Raw genomic sequence first — 18,362 nt, 5'->3', positions numbered from 1 at the left:
GTATCAAGGAGCCCTTCAAAAATATTATAATACAGCCCGGTCCACAGATTACGCAAGTTAACCAGTTGTCCACAAGGGGAATCAAAATCAATCTTAGCCGCTATCCTGAGTATCAAGAACCTTTTTAATATCCTATGATACACCCCTGCCCACGGATTTTGCATGTGAACCCCCGGTCCAGAAGGTGTATTAGTACCTACAGGTTTCCTGAGCATGAAGGACCCCTTTCAATGTCCTATAATACACCCAAGCCCATGGTTTGTACAAGTGAACAGCTGGTTGAAAAGGTGGGTCATTAGACACCGTTACCGCTTCATTAAGCAATCTATATCAGACTTAGGCCCACTGGTTGTGCAAGTGGACTTGTGCATGTTTTGAATATTTCAATTTGATCTCTCATATGATTCCTGGGATTTCGAGGGATGGGGAAAATATGAGATACCGTCAAATATTTTTCAATGTTTGTACGTATTATGAGCGTTCTACACGTTTTGATGATATTGTTGAAGTGAGATGGATTAGTGGGCCAAACCTAAACATTTGGTGGGCCGCAATGTTGAACACGATCCAAAGGTTGGACATCCCTGCACTAGATTGTCAAATTGCTTGCAATGAAATATTTAATCAAATCCTTAATTATGAAATTAATTGCAATTAATTACTCACAATCATTTTGACTGACAATGTAAAATAAGTGAAAATTAACATTGACTTCTCTATTGGAAATTTTATAGATTGCCCGGGTATTTTCTATATTACCCGCTCTAAAGGACATTTTGCACATTGCTCGCTCTAAGAGGTATTTTGTAAAATGCCCAATTTGTCACATTACCCGTAACAACTACACATCAAATTTTTTTAGTCATAAAAATCATAATCATACTATTAGTTTGATTTTATTTGATATTTATTAGACTCTATCCAGAAATGAAGATTAAAGTACCTTTGTAAGAATATAAAAAATATAGATACTCAAAATACGAAATAATTAAACTGATTAGTCTTTATTCTTATAATTTTATAAACAACTGTCAATTCATCAATTCAACTCTCATTAATTGTTATTTATGGATTCTATATGAAATGTGTAGAATCCTCTAACATATTCTTTATTTTATTTTTGAGAAGCGTAAATGTGATAATATTTGGATTTATTGAATTAATGTCATCTTTTTTCTCTATTTGAGTACATATTATTAGTGATGGAACGATTAAAAAAAATTTGAAAAATTAAATATTTTTTAATTGAATTTCTAAAATTAAATTTCAAAAAATTTCAAATAAACAAAAAAAATCAAAAATCCACAATTATTACCAAAAAATTATAGTTTTGGGAATAAAATTTCAAAAATTCAAAGCTGTCTACAAAAAATTAATTTATTGTTCACACATAAATAGTCGAAGACTATGATAAATATGATTTAATTACAATTTCAGAATGTATTTAATAAAGATTAAATAACGGAGTGAAAATTTTTTAAAATTCAACCAAATAAGAAATAAATTCATGACTCTGAAGTAAAAGCCTAATAATTTGTACATTTTTCGTTCTCAATGTAGGTCAATAATGGGTCGTTTATAAATGTTCTTTTGTATATAAATATTTATTATGAGATAATGACCTGAAAGTTTAATGACTTCCTTGTACAAAATTTATTTAAGCAATTATCCCTAGAGGGAGCTTTGTTGTGTTTCTATGAGACATTTGGTGGACGTTAAATCAATATGTATAACTAAAGAGCGTCATGTATATCAATCAAGAATATTTTTTCTTAGCTCTAATTCTGATTCGTCTAAAATTCGGTATATGCGCTATTTTTATCTCTTGCGCAGTTCATTGTAATCAATTCTGTTAGCAAAGAAATTCATCTAATATAATACAAGTCAACGTTCCAGACAGGGTTATGTATTTTTCGTTAGAATAAACTAGAAATATAAACTAATAATTAAAACTAAAGTTCATGGTATTTAAATCATAATTATGCTCAAATACAATTTATAATAATATTTTAAAACAAAATTACATAACCTTAATCATCTACGAAGAGTATTTATAATCTATATTTTTTGATCAAGGTTACATGAATCCTGAACATAATTCATATACGTACATGATTTTTGTTTAATTTTATTTCAATCATCTTATCTTAATAAATAGTAATGTTGGGTTTCGGTCTGAAAATCCTAGAATGGTCTGACATCATTAGGTTTTTTTGTGGATCGAACCAATTTGGTTCTTTATAGATGTTCGGTCTGTATCGCTATAAAAAAATCGGTCTGGATTGGACTCTTTTCAAATTGGGATTAGACCGATTCCATAGATACATTGTCAATGACGTTATCTATGTTTTAAAATTGTGAATATCGGCACAATTACAGAGATAACATGTTAAATGTTGTCAAGGGCGTCCACAGTGGGCTGAAGGGCTGTATCCCCTCCCCCCCCCAATTAAGGAATTTCCCCTTTTATTATAACACTTAATATTTGAATATTTTATTCAAAAATTTAATATTTGATTTTTTTTTTTTAACAATTTAATATTTGAAATTTAGTTTTTGAATTTTTTTCTAAAATATATAATTTTTCATTTTTTTTTATATTAAAAAGTACGAAGCTCCCCCAAAAGTATAATCCGGCAAACGCCCCTGCCTCTCATAAATCAGTATAGTGGCGAAAGTCGGTCCATAGAGGGAGACCGAAAAAATTGGTCCATGGCTTGAAAACAGTTAATTTTTAGTTTAGGGTCTGAAATCGTGGTTCTGAATGAAATATCGTTCAAAATCCATCTACAAATCACTTGAGAACAAATCAGGAAGGTTAATCGGGTTTGGACCGGGTCTTAACACTAGTAATATGCCTATATTTTTATGGGTTTGAGCTGTACTTTTTAGTAAACTAGAGAGATAATCCATGTATATTTTGCTTTTTATTCAATGATTTCATCAATGTTTTTGTACATGACGTCTTAATGCAAAGATAAGTATAACATTCATTGTACAAACATACATATATCTTTTTTATTCTTGATGAAAAATTATACGTTTTTTAACCACCCCAAAAATAATAGGAGATCTTAAATTTATTTCTTGCTATACTTCTTTTAACTAACAACAGCTTCTCTCATTCTCATATAAGATGTACATACTTTCTAGTATTCTTTCAAGACTCTTAAGATACAATAAGATTTATTGACCTTTCATTGTTAAGATTTTTACAAGTTTATTTTGTATTTTTTTTTTATCTTAAGTTATCCTTTACATTGATGTTTTTTTTTATTTATTTGCTTAGAGAGCTTCTCCGTTCTCATCCATGATATCCTCGTTCCATCTGTCATACAGAACGGCTCTCTTCCGTTCCTGGTCCTGGATTGTCATTACACTCTTAATCATACAGAAAAAGATGGCATGATCCTCAAATGGTACCTCAACAAGCGGACAGTCTATCAATGGATTCCCCCAAACAGACCACAGGGCCTAGGATCCATGCGCCACAGTCTTAATCTAGATTTTGAAATCAGTCCTCATCCCTATGGACGTCACCGAGCTCTTTATTTAAATTCTCCCACGACGGAATTGAGTGGGAATTACACCTGTCGCATTTCGACTATGCAGAATGAAGCATCTAAGACGAAGCCTATGGTGATTTACGGTAAGATTACGATGATTCATAATGATTTATTCGACATGTACAATGTACATATTATTATTTTGTCCTATTTTAGAGCCGGCCAAAAGTATGTCCCTTCAGATATATCAAAGACCTGAGTCCTCTAATCTCAATATATCCTGTCTCGTTGATCATATCTATCCTGAGCCACTCATCGAAATATTTTACCAACCAACAACAGGGTCTCAAAATAGGTAAATGCATGGATTGGTGATTTTAAAAATATTAAACTACATAGTTGACTATTTATAGAGAGCGATTAAAAGGGATTGAAGAGCGAATTAATCACTATCAAAATGGAGCCTGGCATAAAGTAGTTTTTGTACTTCTTGCCAAAAAACTCCTCCGTTTTGAGGAAAATGTATTTGAATGTCATGTGACGCTTCCTGGAACGCAATATGCACTTCAAAGGAGGACCGTTTACAAAACAGAGAGCGGTGAGTTTTGTTCTTTTATTCTTTGTGTAGCAGTATTTTTCAATCTCAGAATACAAAAAGAACAAATATGTATGAAGAGCGGCTTTTTTCTGTCCAAAGGAAAGAAACAAAATGGTTAAAAATGATCACACCCCTATTGGGAGTAATTATTTTTCAAATTAATTGAATCTTGTTGTTTTTTTGCTCTTCTCAATATATATATTATATATTAATAAATTTGAGTTTGATCTGAGACTGTTATGATTTTTAATAAACCTATTTAACTACGCCCTTTAAAGAAGTTCGGTCTGATCAGTCTTAAAAGTAACAATAGTATCAGTTAAAATTCGATCCAGACCGATTCTTTAGATCAATGGTAGAGGAACAGGGTTAAATTACCCCAAATAGGGTAATTTAATTTATTTTTTAGTGGTAATGAAAGTGGATTTTTCATGTGTGTTGTGTTGAACTAAAAAGACTACAGTCATATAAGTCCGGTCCTAATAAAATCTTTAACTCCAAGGACCGGTCCTTATCGGTCTTTTATGGAAACTAAAACAGCTGAAATGACGTAGTTAGTAGTAACTACGTCATTTGAGTCGCTGAAGTTTTATCATAATTCATAACAAGGGCGTTCGCAAAATTATATTCTTTTTTGTGAGGAACTTGGTTTTTGGATTTAAAAAAAAAAGATAGGATAAAATTTTTTCAAAAATTTGGTAAAAAATTTCAAAAATATCCACAGCCTGCATAACCTCTTTAAATAGATAGATACCGCAAGTTAAAAGTAGCAAGTGTGTGACTAAAACGTAATATCATACGTTCTAGCTATTATTCCTTATTTTCTTCGCTTTATATTATTCAATCCTCTCGCTACGAGTGAAGAACACCTATAAAGATAGCTAGGAATGTAGGACTGAAGTACCAAGGTATCAGTCCTTAGGACTGTTGAATGCTAAAAAAAGATTGGACAGATAGAAAAAAAAAGACTGAAAAGGAGGGGATGTGGGAAGGCTGATTATGAAATCAGTCCTAGGTCCGATCTAACACTACTTCAGTGTAATTTCCACGCCATAAAGAAGGACTTCCTAGTGTTAAATGAAATAAACAAATTTCACAAGTATGGGGTAAATTAATTTTACTGTAACTTCTTTTGGGACCTGCACAAAAAAAGTTACCCCACCCCCGCTATAGATGAATTATTCAAAAATCCAGTTGGGTTTTTAAATTGTGAACATTAGACACGCCCTTACCTTTATTGCATTTTGCAACCTTTCCTACGAAAAGAACCCATAAAATGACCTAAAATCAATTGATAGTTAGACATTTCTTCACAACTATGGAATTAGGTATTAATCAATAATTGGTAATCAGTGTTGACAGCTTAACAAGGGCTAATGATAATTAAACCAATCTATGCTCATAACACTGATTCGGAGAAAAGAAGCAAGTTCATTCACAGCTGATACCAAAATACACTGTTTATTTTTCTGTTAGGAAACTTCATATGTAGTTGAAAGTGTCGCATAAATTATATACGTACAACCCTTAAACCAGGATAAGGGAGAAAATCAATCCATAGATTGAGATCGAAAAAATCGGTCGACAATATGAAAACAGTCAATTTTTGATCAACTATATGAAATCACAGGCTGGACCGAAATATCGGTGAAAATCGGTTTAGAAAATCATTTAAGACTGAACTAAATTTTTTTGGGTGTCAACACTAATACAAGGTTCGTTTGGAAAGTATGTGCAAAGTCCAAAATATGGTACTACTGCCGTGTATCGAGGCTATTTTTAGTTAGTAACATTTTTTGGAAGAACAAACACCAATTTTCAGCCAGATCGGTGTATTTCTTTTTGTTTGGCATTCGTTTGAATCGAGGATGGGTCGGAAATATTATGGCGACTCTCTTTGGGACTTGCAAGGAATAATCCTCATCGAATATCTAGAAAATGGTAAAAATATTACAGGTGTATATTATTCATCGTTATTTAACTGTTTGAAAACCAAACTACAAGAAATACCACCACGATTGGCCACCAAAAAATTCCTTTTCCATCACGACAATGCACCAGCTCACACCTCAGCAGTTGTGGTCACAAAACTAATGGAAATAGGATTCCAAATCGAGATGTCCACAGCACTAACAATCTCACGTACCTTCACTCTTCTATCCTCCATCACCATATCATGGATTTCATGAATGATTTCTGGAGTAGTAATCACAATATGGCGTCCAGAACTTTCAACGTCACTTGTGGCCATATGGCCCATCCGAAAAATTTATAAACTGTTTTAGTGGAAGGTGCAAAATCCCCATATTGTTTATCAAGCTTCTTTTTAATCTCTTGAGGCGTTTTGCCTTTCATTAAGTAATGTTTAATCAACGCACGAAATTCTTTATCGTTCATTTTTTTAATATCACTCCAATTCCTCGACTCAAACGAAAGCAAAACAGAGAAAAAAAATAGACAAATCTGGCTGAAAATTGGTGTATGTTCTTCCAAGAGATGCTACTAACTAAACATAACCTCAATACGCCCCAGTAGTGCCATCTTTGCAGGGACTTTTCAAACGACCCTCGTAAATATACAGTATTGCCGTATTAATAACATTATTTTTCTTTTCAGGAAATCCGACCGTACTTGCTTCTGCCGGAAGCTCACGTCTACTCTCTCAACAAAATATTCTTCTAATCCTTCTACTCATTCTCTCCTATTGGAAAAGCTGACTTTAATTGAATCAACTCACCAATTTTAATCATTTGATATAATTATATTTTCTATTTTTACTATTTTGCTCAATAAATGTCACATTTCTATTAGTCAGTAGTACATTTGCACTTCTTGGAAGTGTTTATTCTTTCCAAGACTTTTCATTCCTTCATATCTTTTTCGTTTCTATCATCTCCATACAATATATATTACAATATTTAATAACTTTTGTAAAGTTCACAAAAAAAAAAAATATATATATATATATGTATTTATTTCTGTTGAAAAAAGGAAGTTATAAATTATAGTAGAATGAAAATTTATGAAAGAACACCCATTACAAATAATAATGGGGAAAGAAAGAAATGTGTTGAGAAATAGGCTAGCTTAAATGTACACAATATCCACGCGTGGTACATTAGCTCATTATTTTGATAAAAGTTACTTCTACTTTAAGATGGACCGGGCCTTAGATTTGTCTCAGGGAGGGGAAATATTTTTCCAAAATTTCCGCACGGAAATTTTATTTTTTGAAAATAAGATTATTCCTTTTCTATTTTTTGTCTCAAGATAATAAAATAACTTATTTGTAACATAGAGGAACAATTAGAGGGAGGGTGAATTTTGTACAAAATGAATTGAAGACAATATTAAAATTTATGAAGAAATTCGCAGAATCCAAAAATGATATCCGTTTTCCTCTCAGTCATCTGAATTCCGAAATATACGGGATTATAGTAATTCGGGACGATTATCGTTTAAAGTCGTTAAAAAGTATTTTGTTCTGAACTTTATATTTTATCCATTCCTTGGAGGTGCTTATTTTTTATATAATTTTTTTTTTTTTAATTATACATTGAATATTGTTCGTTAATATAAACTATGATATTTCTCATTATGAATAAGTTGTAAGAGTCTAAAGAAATTTTTCCGTTATTCATCATTTTTCAGCCTTAATATGGAAATATATTGAGGTCAAAACAAGATACAGAATCAATCAGAACATTTTTTAATTGTTAAAAAAAACAACCTTTTACATAAGTTTTATTAATCTTACTTTTAATTTGGGGATTGTTTTAAGGGTCAAAAATGACTCTGAAGGATAATAGTCCCGGATTATTATAATCCCGGATATATCCGAATTCATATGACTGAGAGGAAAACTGAGATCAGTGTTGGATTCTGCGCTTTTAGATAAATTATATTATTGTATTCAATTCATTTTTGTATAAAATTCCTCTTCCGGACGAATGACTATAATCCCAGACATTTTTGAATTCAGATGACTGTGAGAAAAGTTGAGATCAGTTTTGGATTCTGCACTCCATTATACAGAGGTGTTCGCAGGATAACATTTCAAATATTAAATTTTTGGAAAAAATTTATCAAAAATTAAAAAATTTGAATATTAAATTTTCTGGAAAAAAAATCAAAAATCCATTGATATTCTCAAAATTTAAATTTTTTGTAAAAAAATTTAAAAAATCCGAAGCTATTCACAAAAAAACCATATTTTTTGGAAAAAAAAATCAATTAAATTTTCTAGTAAAAAGCACAAACTCCTTGATGTGGGGAAGGGCTACAGCCCCTCCAGCCCACCCCCTGCAGACGTCCCGAAAATAAATAGCTTGGTTCTTTATGGTTTTTAATCTGCATTGAGGCCCCAAGTATATTCTACACAACCCATTGAATTAGAGCATAGGAGATTTATAGGAGGTTCTTTGAAGAGGCAGTGATGGTTTTTAAGAGCTGTCTTGAGGTTCTATGAGAATTCTAAACAGATCCCGTGTGCATGGATAGCAATTCGGGAAAACAGAAGAGTTATTTTTTGTCGCCTATCTGCAGATGAGAAAACTTTCAAGGGATCCTCAGATGGGTCAGAAGGTATATTTATTTCTATTTATGACAATTTTTTCTAAAGGCAATTTTTCGATAACAATATTTCGGAGCGCAATCTTCAATTATACCAAAAGGCGTCCGCAGGATGGGGGGGGTTGGAGGCATGTATCCCCTCCCCCAAATTAAGGAATTTTTATTCTTACTATGATTATGAATATTTGAAATTTTTTCAAAAATTTAATATTTGAAATCTAATTAAATTTTTCAATTTTTTTACAAAAAAATTTAATATTTTGTAATGGGTTTTTGAAACTTGTTTTCGAAAAATTTAATATTTGAATATTTTTTCCAAAAAATTTTAGTTTTTTTCTGTGCAAATCTGGATTTTTGGATTTTTTTGTCCAAAAAAGTTAATTTTTTTAAAATACCTAGAATTTTTTGAAACTTTTTTCCTATAAATATAATTTTGTGTAAAAATCGATTTAATTTTTAGAAATTTATTTACAAAAATTTCATACGAACACTCGGTATACCATTGCATAATATAAACTCAACCATAGTTCTTGTTTTTTTAAACAAAATATGGGGGCTCTATTTTTACATATATTTAATGATGCACCCATAAGATACAAACATTTATGAAAATAAATTTTCATTCTTCCTAATTGTCGAAACCACTAGATTCGTGTCCCTCCCACCTACTCAAATCAAACTTTTTATAATAACAACTATAACGTAAGTGTTTATAGAACAGTTTGAATTGATATTTTAAAAGACTATAGAAAAAATGTCTTTGTCTTTTGTATGTACATTTTTGTATTGGCTGGGGGAAATGGAATTTCAATTAACAATTAGAATCTTTTTTTATCTTTTCTTGTTATAGGACTCTGTAGTCAGTTTTTTTTTTTTTTTTACAAATTGTGGGAGGAATCATTCTTGTGATATATAGAAGTAGTGGAGATTCCATTGTTTCTTAATAGATTTTAAGAACATGAGGGAAAAATAAAATAAAAGAAAACCCCGATGTTTATGTACGAAAGATTGATTACTTTTTTTGATACATAAAAAAAAAAAATGGTTCCACTGAAAGATCTGTCTCTCATTGATGAAAATGCATCCACATGGATTTTGGTCGTTTGTTTTTTTCAAAAGAATAGTCGGTTTGATAATAAACAATGTTTCATTATCACTCTTCATATTTGACCCTATATTCTGTCAAAAAGTACCGGGAATTGTTCATTTAAATTTCCTACGCTGAAGAGATTTAAAATTTTTTTATATAGTTCGGTAGCACATATAGTCTTTCATTATAATGCCTAGTTTAAGCACGATCTGTAGACCAGTTTGCGTGCACAATTTTTACAATGATCATTGTTTTTTTTCATATCTGCGGTCTGATTTGTCATAAATTCGTTCCAAAGGGACAAACGGTCAATAAGGGTACTATTTGGGTGTACTTAGGCGTTTGCGTGAGAAAATCTGTCAAAAAAGGTCATAATTATGGAAGAACAACTCGGGGATTTTACTTGAGGATACCGTACCATCGCACAGAGCCAAGATTGTGAGGGAATTCAAAGCCAAACATTGAAATAAGCTACATCGATCAATCACCATATTTACCGGATTTAGCTCCGTGTAACTTTTTTTTGTTCCCTAAACTTAAATTGCCACTCCGTAGAATCCGTTTTGATTCTATTGAATCCATAAAACAAAATTCGTGGAAGGAACTAAAGGTCATAACAAAATTGCCTATAAAAAATGCTTTGAGGACTGGGAAAAACGTTGGCATATATGTATTGCATCCAATGGAGATTACTTTGAAGGCAACAAAATAAATTTTAATGATTAAATGTGAAATTTGGGTTTTATTAAACAATTCCGGGTACTTTTTTGAGAGAATGTATGTTCCGGAAATGATATCAGTATCACATTGGTACCTTCTATGCTCACTCTTGTTATGTTCGCACTAACTACTATTGACTCTCCATCGTTTGTTTTTCGTGTTGTTGTTTTTGTTGGTTTTTTTTGGAGAGGATGAACTAAAAATAAAAAATAATAATTTCTATTTTCCTTTAGACAACATAACTCTGATTTGCTGAAGAGTGATTATGAAGAGGATGAACAAGGATTAATTAATTTATATATATTTGACTCTCTTTACCTACCAATTATAATAACTACGGATGAAAAAGTTGTCCAAATCATCATGAGTCTAAAACCAGTTATTTCTACTTTTTCTAATTTATAAAAAAAAAAAATGAAGAAAATTCTGTCATCTATAACATATGCCTTATATTTAAAAAAATATATTGCCAATCCAAGATTAAAGAAATACAAGGTTATACCATAACGCTTCTCTGACTGATGTTTGACTTCCACCACGCTTTTTAATAGTGACTTCATAGGGTTTAACTGTTACCAAGAGTTATATAACTCCTTCTTTGACTGTTACTGTTAAAGTACCACTGTTGTACTCTATGACGTCTAAATCTGTCTGTCTTTCCCAGCAGTTACATAGTATGGTACATCAAATTAATAATTCTAGCAAGCCCGGTTATACGATGGTTTAACCTTGTATTTCTATTAACCTTGAGCCAATCTAAAAGGTACCTAACATGTGCATTCTATACCAGATTTTACTCCAAAAAAATCTTGTTAACCATGGTAAATTAGCAACGGAAATATATCAAATACATTTCTTTCCAAAAAAAAATCAATGTTTAGACCCATACAAAATACCATTAAAATATAGAAATAACTGGTTTTAAAAATTTACTCTTCATGTGTTGGCAACTTTGATAGGGAGAGATTCTATAAAGACTGTAGTGATTCTCAGAAATACTTTTGTATTTTGCAAATAGGAGGAATAAAATCACTAATATAGTTACTAAATTTTTCCACAATTTTGACAGAACATAACACTGATTTCCTCAAGAGTAATTATGAATAAGGCAACGAAGAAGGAGTAATTAATGTATATTAATTTGACTCTTTACCTCATAACTACATAATATAATAACCCTCCGAAAGTGACGACCACATCCTACATCATTTAGCGATGCAAAGTGAAAACTCCCTTCTCCGTAGAGCTTCATATCTTCTCATTGGTTCTTATCTCAGGATATTATTTTTATTCATTGGATGAAAAATAACTTGAGGTAACTACTCACCTACCTGTAGAACGCCCACAGGTAGGTATTACAACAATGTATGTATTGTATATGCTTCGTTATAACTTAAAAGAACATATTCCCGCAAAACATTATCATCTTCTTATTCTTCACTTCTAATTTCTTTTAAAAATTTTACTGTAATATATTTAAATCCCCTGATCATATTTTTTTCCCACAAGAGGTCACATTCTTCCTTATAAAAATAAGTTTTCTCGTACTCATTTAAGAAGCTACATAATCATATGTATGTATATATGTAATAGACAAATAATATATATTTTTTCTCATCATTATTACCTTCCATAACGCGCGGAAGAAGTCGAAAGGTCGAGACCTTAATTGGCCTCTCTCTCTCTCTTTATTTTCCATCTGTGCGCATAAGCCACGGAAAATAAGTAGTAGTATTAAAGAAGATTTTTGACCTCGCTTCTGAAAGAGAAAATATCATAATTATCGGGCGCGGGTAATCCATCCGTAAGACTTCTGTTCTGAACTACTACTACTACTGCCTTGGCTCATACCTATAATCAAATACTTTATAGTCTATTTGGTCTACCATTGAGGTAAGTTGTTGTGCATCATCGTCCTTTAATGTGACATGAGTTTGTTATAATACGTACAAACATATTTGCAAAAAAACAAACTATGGATCCATCAGCTGAAGATCTCTTATATAATCCTCCAAGTGTTGGGGGAGTAGGTCACTTTGCCGGTCAACCCGAATCAAGGCTCAAATCCTACTCCTCCTCTTCTTCAGCGTACACAAACTCCTCTCCGTCTATCTTTAGTAATAACAATAACATCGTCTACGGATCAACTTCTAGTCGTAAATTTGAATATGGTTATAGTCCAGGAGGCTACTATGATCCTTCATATAGTGCGACACCACCTCCTTCTTCATGGCCAACGGATAGTGCTGCCTACTATGGGTCCTCTTCGAATAGTAGTTCGGGACATTATCCACATAGCCATCCTCATTCCACTTCCTTCCTCTCAGCGCATCATTCATCTTCTGGAAATAACAATCACTTCCATTCGGGATTGATTGGAAGGGATTTAAGTTCGCAGGTACAGTGTGCATGAAATCAGCATTATTCTTAATTAAATTTTGTACAAATATGATTTTTAATTCCGAATTCAATTCTCATTCCATTCTCAAATTCCTTTATTTTAATATGTTTGTACACATGTCCACAAAGTTTGTTAACAATATCAGTCATTTTGTATCGTTAGTTTGTTTTTGACAGATAAAAAATTTTAGAGGTCGTTTTGTGTGCTTAGCAATTTTATTATGTAATTTGAGAATCAAATGATAATTGAATTCGGAATTAGAAAATAAAGGTTTCTATTAATCCAACGTCGCATATTAATAACTAGAGGTGAGGAAAAAGTTATTAGACTACAAGTCCTTGAACATTTTCATTTAGCCGAACAACAGTCCTCAGATATCTTTTGAGCTCATTTCAACTCCATAATTATTATATAGGATCCATACTGGTAATACTTTTTTTCTTGAGTTCACTAACATATAGTAGGTTTCGAGTCCATGTCGAACCCATTTCCCCACCCACCTCTAATAAATGCAAAGCTACATGGCCGTAGGGAATATTTGTCTTTTTAAAGGGACAACTTTCAGTTTTTCCCGAATATGAATAACTAATTAAATACAAAATTTATTAAAAATACATTTATTTGATGTAATTTTTATTTATTTATGAAATACGTTTCTGTGAATGACGGTTTTTGTTAAAAAAAGGCATTGATAAAATTAACTTACCGAATTTGTCTATTTTTGAGAGGGGTTAAACCCCCCTTTATCTCCTATACCTATCTCTAATGATCGACTGCATCCTTAAAGTGTGTAATCAACTTATACATGTTTTAATTTTGCTCAATAAAAAGTATTATTCAAATGAGGTTTTTACTAACTAAATAGATTAGACTGCCGTTTCTCTTACAGTCTAATTAAAGTTGCAATTTCCTAAGCAATAATCCCTTGAATATGTGCATATCCTTTCATATTACATTGTATGTAACCATTCATTTCTTTTGCTATCTCTTCAAAAACAAAGTTGATTTTAATTAAAATGTAAGGAAACTGCGAGGTGTTCCAAGGAAGGTAATTTAACATTTCTTAGAGAGACTCAAGGGAATGATCGTAACTCTTTACTAAAACCCCGAAATAAAGAGATATGTAAATGTTTATAATTATTATTATTATTTCTGATACTATCTCTGTTGGATGTTGTTGTTTTTGACGGTAAGGATAAGAATTTGTCTCAATTCCTCATGAGTTCTTTGACGAGAAATTTGATGCAACTTACTATTTATTGGACCAATTATAAGTTGTTGTTTTTTTCAAATCAATTATAAATTTTTCATGGGTTTGATGTAATCATTTAAGCTCCCTTTGTGGTTGCTATTTAAAAGGGCAAACCATTGATAAATCAATTTATATAGAGACAACAAGATATGTGAATGATTGATCAATTGTATCAGCTGACAAACGGGATATAATATGACGTCATATTTTTTTTGTTTTTCTTACATTAATATAATCGACAATTCTAACTAGATAAATGAGATTCAACTCTGATTGACTCTGATAGCATAGGGGAAATATGAATCTTCAATGATTTTTGTTCAATTCTGTTGTGATCCCATTTTTTATGGGAGTGTTCTAGCAAATAGTGAAAATTATCATCATATTGCTTCTGATTCCAATGCCAATTTCATGATGACATGGCTTGTAAGAGGAAGATCGAGGCAATTGAAGGAAAATAATTCTAACTTGATCATCCATCTCAAGAGATGTTCGAATTCAGATAATGAATTCTACGAGGACGATTGAAGGAGAATTCATCAGAGGAAAACTACCAGACCTCATAAGGGACTATAGTGGACTCCTTCCTGTGGAATGAGATACCAGGATCGTAACAATAAAACGATCCATTCACGATGAGTAGATCATCTTAATATTTCAAAATGGGATCACTAAAAAAATACACAATGGAACAAAAATCCTTGGCTATGCATATTTTTTAAATAGATCTATTATTAAATAATACATTGAATATTCTTCTATAATGTAGCTATGATATTCTTCATCACTATGTATTTCAATAAGTTAAAGGGTTTAAATAAGAGTGTCGTTTTTCATCATTTTTCAACCTTAAAAATGGAAATATATCAAGTTGTGAACAAGATACCGAGTCAATAAAAACACTATCTAATAATAAGAAAACACTTTTAAATAAGTTTTATTAATCCTACTAATAATCATTTTAAGGGTAAAAAATGACTCTGAACGTTAATAGTACCGAATTACTATCATCCCAGATTTTTCAGAATTCAGATGACTGAGAGAAAAACTGAGATCCGTTTCGGATTCTGCGCTGATAGATCAATTCTAATATTGTCTTCAATTCATTTTGTACAAAATTCCCCCTCCCCCTAATTGTTCCCATATGTAGTCTAATAAAATGTGAACCAAATTTATTTCCAATAGCTGATGTTGAAATTATAATATACCTTTATACACAGAGATACAATAATATACAGTATATGAGTTTAAATCGTTCATGGATCGGAGTTCGTGAGTCAAAGAACAAATAAAAGCTAAAATAAATAACTAGAAAAAAAAACAAAAAAACACGAAGTGGCTCTTGTGTTCCGTCGTCAACTCTCGACCAGTTTGTATCTTAATACAAATTCGTATGTTGTGGTACTTATATCTGTATCTATATGTTTATTCTTTGTCAAGGCTGACGTTCATTGCTGTAGACTGAAGATGTTAATCTACTGCAGCCTTACTATGCCAAACTGTCAATCGAAATCCATTTGTTGTTTCTATATGCCTATTTCTTTGTCAATGGCACAAAAAATTGAATTACCTTAAGCAAGGCTGCATTAAGCCACTTTCTAGTAAATAAACAAATAAGATTCGAAATTCAATTTGTGGTTATCCTTACACAGATTGTGCTCCATACAATCCGTTACAGTAGCCTCGACCATACATCATTGGTAGAAGAGTTATATAATTTATTATTAAGGAGTTTTTGCCAATCGTAGATTGAACCTTTATAATTATTCAGTATTCAATTGTTATATTTATCAAATAATTATTTGAGAAATATTTATTTATAGATATATTTTTATATAGACTATTAATAGGATTTTAAAAAAAATGACTAATTGGTTCTCCAAAACAAATAAATTATAATTTTAATTCTTAGCTACAAATTACTTCTTTGGGATTTTTAATTCCAAATCCTTATATTTAGTTTTGTTCGGTTATACTGTTCCATGTAAAGCTTTGGAGAAAAAAAGATCAGTTCCTATCTAAATTATAATAACATATAATGACTTCTTTATAATAAATAAACTAAGTAAGAGTGCATCAAGAAAATCATGTGAGAAATAACTCATATTTTCTCAGTCTGTTTAAAAGGATAAAAGAGAATTAATTTCCGGTATCTCATTTTTTTGTAATACATATTCTTAAATATGTTTTTTTGAAGGTCTTGAATTTATAAAACGAGTAAAATTATGAGAGTTGCTACAAAAAACCTTATTGCTCAAGTATATGAAATATACATACATACGAGGGTCGTTTAAAAAGTCCGTTCAAACTCCAAGAAATGGCACTAATGGTCCGTATAAAGTTATGTTTAGTTAGTAGCATCTCTTGAATTAACACACACCAATTTTCAGCCAGATCAGTCCATTACTTTCGGTTTGGCATCCGTTAAATCGAGGAATCGGCCGGAAAGATTATGGGGACTGTTTTTTTTTATTCGGAAGGAATAATCCTCATCGACTTTTAGGAAAAGGGTAAAACTATTACAAGTACATATTATTAATCCTTATTTTGACCGTTTGAAAACCGAGCTCCTAGACAAACGCTCACGATTTGCCCACAAAAAAGTCATTTTCCATCACGGCAATGTACAAGCAGTTGTGATTGCAAAATTAATGGAAATAGGGTTCCAACTCAAGATGCACACCGCACTAGAAATCTCACACACATTCCCTCTTATGTCATCCATCACCATATCATGGATTTTATCAATGATTTCTGGAGTACTAACCTCAACAAGGCGTCCAGAACGTTCAGCGTCACTTGTGCCCATATGACCACTCTGATAATTTTGAAACCCCTTATTGAATGTATAATCATATTTACTTACTTTTTTGTTAAGAGGCTTCAAATGTATATAACATTTTGTATATGTATTGCATTCATATATACTTGTATAGAGAGTTGTAAATTTGAAGGGCTTTCGGTAAGTGAAAACATTACCGAAAATTGGCATGTAACTTCTAGCAATTAACGAATATATCTGAGAAGAGCAGGTTAGCTGTTATGACGTTTCATTGGATTATCTACGAAGAGTTATTAAAGGAAGGAAATAAACACAAATCACATTCTGTATCTAGTATAAAGGTATTACTCCGATATCGATCTTCAATTATCCTTCAACAAGGACTTTACATATATAACTCTACAACAAATCCTCAGGGTGGCTCTCCATCATTCATGTGCAATAACCAAGGTTGGGCCCGGATAAAGTTCAGCGGTTCTTTCTGTACTGGTTATTTCAGTTCTACGGTTTCGATCTCGATCTTCGGTCTCGGTTATTTTTTATACAGGCTCAGTTTGGTAACAGGCACTTAAAACAGTAGAAAATTCGGGACCAGGAAATGATATTAGATACAAACAGGGCCGCAGGCTACCTTATACGCAGAGTGCGTAGTGCCCCAAGTTACATCAGGGGCTCCAAAACTAAGGTTGCTTAAGACAATGGTTTTCAAAGTGGGGGCCGTGAGGGGATGCTTGGAGGGCAGGAAGAGGTAGAATTGAAGATTGTTTTCAGTCTACACATACATAGTACACATGTTTCATATAAAAGAGGCCTCAGTTAAAAATGTATTTGTGTAGGTGGCCTTGGCATAGTAAAGTTCGGGAACCCCTGGCATAAGAAATATTATAGTCATAATATAATAGGGCCTGATAAACTTAGTAGGTGACCTGGATCAATAATTTCTACTCCACCACTTCCCTTTTTTATTTACAATGTCTGGTGCCTAAAACCACTTTTACTGATCCATATGAGGATCTTAGCTATTTGGAACTCAGGTACTTTCAGGCAGAATATTTATTGTATTTTCTTTATATATTCTATATAGGAACAAAAGCACAAGAACCAAGACGGAAAAGTTTTATATTGTGGTCTCGGTTCCATTTTGTCAGTTCCGGTTCTAGCGGTTCAAGAACCGAAACTGCTAGACCGATAAGGGCACAACCTTGGCAATAAGACTTATGCTTATACTTTATACTTCGATGTTCTCTCCTCGGGAATGAAAGAATGATCATAACAGCTTTAGAAAATCAAATAAAAACTTTTCAGGTTGTCAACCATAAAAAAACATGCACGCTAAAAAATGCTTAGGAATTCATAATAATTAAGTATTGTTATTTATCGACGTTTTTATATTAGTTATTCGAACCTATCATATGTTATAAGGTTAATAAAAAATGTAGTA

The 18,362-nt window shown here is 31.9% G+C and overlaps 1 protein-coding gene across 1 annotated transcript in view; it reads left to right on the top strand.

Moving 5' to 3' along the window:
• LOC121118242 (uncharacterized) overlaps nt 1-6,898 on the top strand; it is an 81,637-nt gene extending 74,739 nt beyond the window's left edge. Inside the window, exons 2-5 of the mRNA XM_040712802.2 lie at nt 3,290-3,649; nt 3,723-3,861; nt 3,920-4,104; nt 6,721-6,898. Coding sequence (XP_040568736.1) covers nt 3,290-3,649; nt 3,723-3,861; nt 3,920-4,104; nt 6,721-6,821 — 785 coding nt within the window. The 3' untranslated portion in view covers nt 6,822-6,898. The remainder of the gene's footprint in view (nt 1-3,289; nt 3,650-3,722; nt 3,862-3,919; nt 4,105-6,720) is intronic.
• Nucleotides 6,899-18,362: the final 11,464 nt, after the last annotated feature.

This window comes from Lepeophtheirus salmonis, chromosome 5 (genome assembly GCF_016086655.4).
Source record: "Lepeophtheirus salmonis chromosome 5, UVic_Lsal_1.4, whole genome shotgun sequence".
NCBI lineage: Eukaryota > Metazoa > Arthropoda > Copepoda > Siphonostomatoida > Caligidae > Lepeophtheirus > Lepeophtheirus salmonis.
Note: the sequence above shows the minus strand (reverse complement) of the source record. Positions and strands in the feature narration are given on the sequence as shown.